General features: G+C 40.0%; 1 protein-coding gene across 1 annotated transcript in view; it reads right to left on the bottom strand.

Annotated features, from left to right (window-relative positions):
* Positions 1-1,938, bottom strand: part of pola1 (polymerase (DNA directed), alpha 1, catalytic subunit) — a 58,524-nt gene extending 56,586 nt beyond the window's left edge. The window contains exons 1-2 of the mRNA XM_015372933.1: positions 1,809-1,938; positions 688-815 (exon numbers count right to left, since the gene is read on the bottom strand). Coding sequence (XP_015228419.1) covers positions 688-815; positions 1,809-1,857 — 177 coding nt within the window. The 5' untranslated portion in view covers positions 1,858-1,938. The remainder of the gene's footprint in view (positions 1-687; positions 816-1,808) is intronic.
* Between the last annotated feature and the right edge of the window lie 532 nt (positions 1,939-2,470).

The following is a 2,470-nucleotide window of genomic DNA, read 5'->3' as shown; positions in this document are numbered from 1 at the left end:
ATTTAAGACATTTTAATACCAATAAAGGCCTTTGTTTTATTTTGAAGAATTCAATGCTTTTTAAGACTTTTTAAGGACCCGCAGGAAACCTGTGAGAGGACTGTGAAGGAAAGGCTGCTGAAGAATATGAGTGAAGGTTCCCAAACTGTGGCCTGCAGAAGGAGCCTGCGTGTTATCAGCCACCAAACGTCAACCTAGCTCCAGCTCAGGCTGCCAAAAGCACCATGCAATGGATCCATGAGTATTTTTAACCATAGTCAGAAATCTGGCCAGACCAAAACCTTGTGGAGAACCGACTGAGCGTTTAAAGGAATAACATGGCATACTAGAGTCAATAACAAAGGCACTTCATTTGGGAACGCTTTCACCGGAGGAGGGGGGTTTCTAAATCAACATGTTTTTGAGAGATGAAAGTGGGTTTTACATACATGCCACAATCATCAAAATTAACAGTACAACATGATTGACATATATAAATCGGTGTGTAACTTAATAAATTGAATTACTGAAAATATAAAAATAACTTCCTACTGATTTTCTGATTGACTTGGATCTAAGGGTCTTTGACTTCTGTGAGATGTGATTACAGTAAAGGAGTGGGTGGGATGCGGGACATCTAAAGCTGCCACTGTTTTTCTAACTTGAATAAATATTTATCCATAAGTGACAAGGAACTATTGCCATCACCTCATATTTGATCTTCTCCCCCTTCTTGGCCTTCTTCAGCTGCTCCAGCGCCGACTTCCTGCCCACCTTCTCCCTCTTTTCTCGTCTGGAGCGAGACTTCGCCAGACCGCAGGCATCACCCTGGTCATCTGTTAAAAAATTATTAACATGATTATGGTGGACAAATAACTTAAGTGTTAATAAAGAGCAGCATATGAGTTTTAAATCCAAGCTTCTTTTCAATGACCTACAGGTGAAAGCATAGTAAAATAATCAGACCTCCAGAATCCAGGTTCTAAAGTTATTCACATCCAATTCTACACTGGCAAACAGACAACTTTCAAAAACTTATAAACACCCTGTAAAGCCACATTAGGTGACAAAAACCTAAAATTTTCATATCCTAAGTTATTTGTCAGCCTCTATTTGTTGTTAAAGGATTTTATAATGCCTCACTTTTCCTCGTTTGAACCATTTTTATCTGGTCATTTACATCTGTCGGTGTGCCACTGAGTTTAAGATATTAATTCATTGTTTCTCTGATGAGTCTGACCTCAGGATGAATGTGGAAGGAGGTGGACATCTCATATGATAGGTGATTGGTCAAAATGACAGGTGAATAATCATTTGCACTGCAGAAATGACTTCCAATTTCTCTAAATTAACCTTTTATCCCAAACAGATAGCTCAGGTTTTACTTTTTTTAGGCAGTTGCTGCTGTATTATTATACATTGATTTAAAACAATGCTTTAGCCTCCACGCTTAAATTAAAACTTTTACAGTTAATATAGTTCATCAAACTTCGTAATTATACGTTCATCAAGTGCATCTGACTAGCAGCTAACTGCCAAACACAAGGAGTGGTCATTTAATGGAGAAAATCGCAAAAAAGCCGAAACAGACACTGACATGAGTAATTATTTCCTACATTTCAATGTTTGTTAAAACTGCCTTGTTCTCTTTATAACGTAAACAATGCTAAATTAAATTTACAAATCTATCTAGCAAGGGCACGAACATTATTAAAAGCATGCTAGCAGCAGGTGTTAAAGTAAGCTAGCTGTAATGTTAGCTAACAACTTTGGTTTTAACGCGAAAATAGTAGCGGTCTCCACACAGAAGGCGGGAGAAACAAACTCACCGCCGTCCGGAACGTCCACGTCTTTTTCTCGGTCTGCAACTGGAGCCATTACTTTAGTCTTTTTGTCTTTATCCAAGGAGCTGAATGACAGCAGCACAACAACAGAGCAACCCGCGCCAAAGCGGCTTCCCGGGGAAAGTCATATGCAGGAAATGACATCACACTAACTATCAGCCAATGACTTATCATGCTGTTCACCATCTGCCCACACGGTGGCAGTGTTGTACAATATAATGTTCTTGTTTGCGTCCTTTCAAGGAGATCCTAGGAACCCAGATTTTAGCCTGGCTCATCGGCGTCGCCAGACCCCATTTACTGGGGCACGTGCCCCAGTATAAATGAGCTGTGCCCCAGTATAAATGAGCTGTGCCCCAGTATAAATGAGCTGTGCCCCAGTATAAATCTCATGAATATTTGCAACAGTATTACATTTTTTAATGCATCAATTTAGATTATTCCAACGCGCAGCAAGTGTGTTGTTAACTCCAAATTGAGGATGAATTAGCGCCCCCACGTCAGCGCATGTCACTGCATGAACTGCAGGTAAACTAACACACTGCTCTCAACTGTTTTGGATGGGACACTGTGCGACCGCGACGCATTTTTAGTTCTGGTAATGTTTCTTACCTATCAACTTTATTATTTTCCCAGTGAAACCACAT

This window comes from Cyprinodon variegatus, unplaced genomic scaffold (assembly GCF_000732505.1).
Source record: "Cyprinodon variegatus isolate N-32 unplaced genomic scaffold, C_variegatus-1.0 Scaffold78, whole genome shotgun sequence".
Classification (NCBI taxonomy): domain Eukaryota; kingdom Metazoa; phylum Chordata; class Actinopteri; order Cyprinodontiformes; family Cyprinodontidae; genus Cyprinodon; species Cyprinodon variegatus.
The sequence above is the reverse complement of the archived record's forward strand: the minus strand, read 5'-3'. Positions and strand labels throughout refer to the sequence as shown.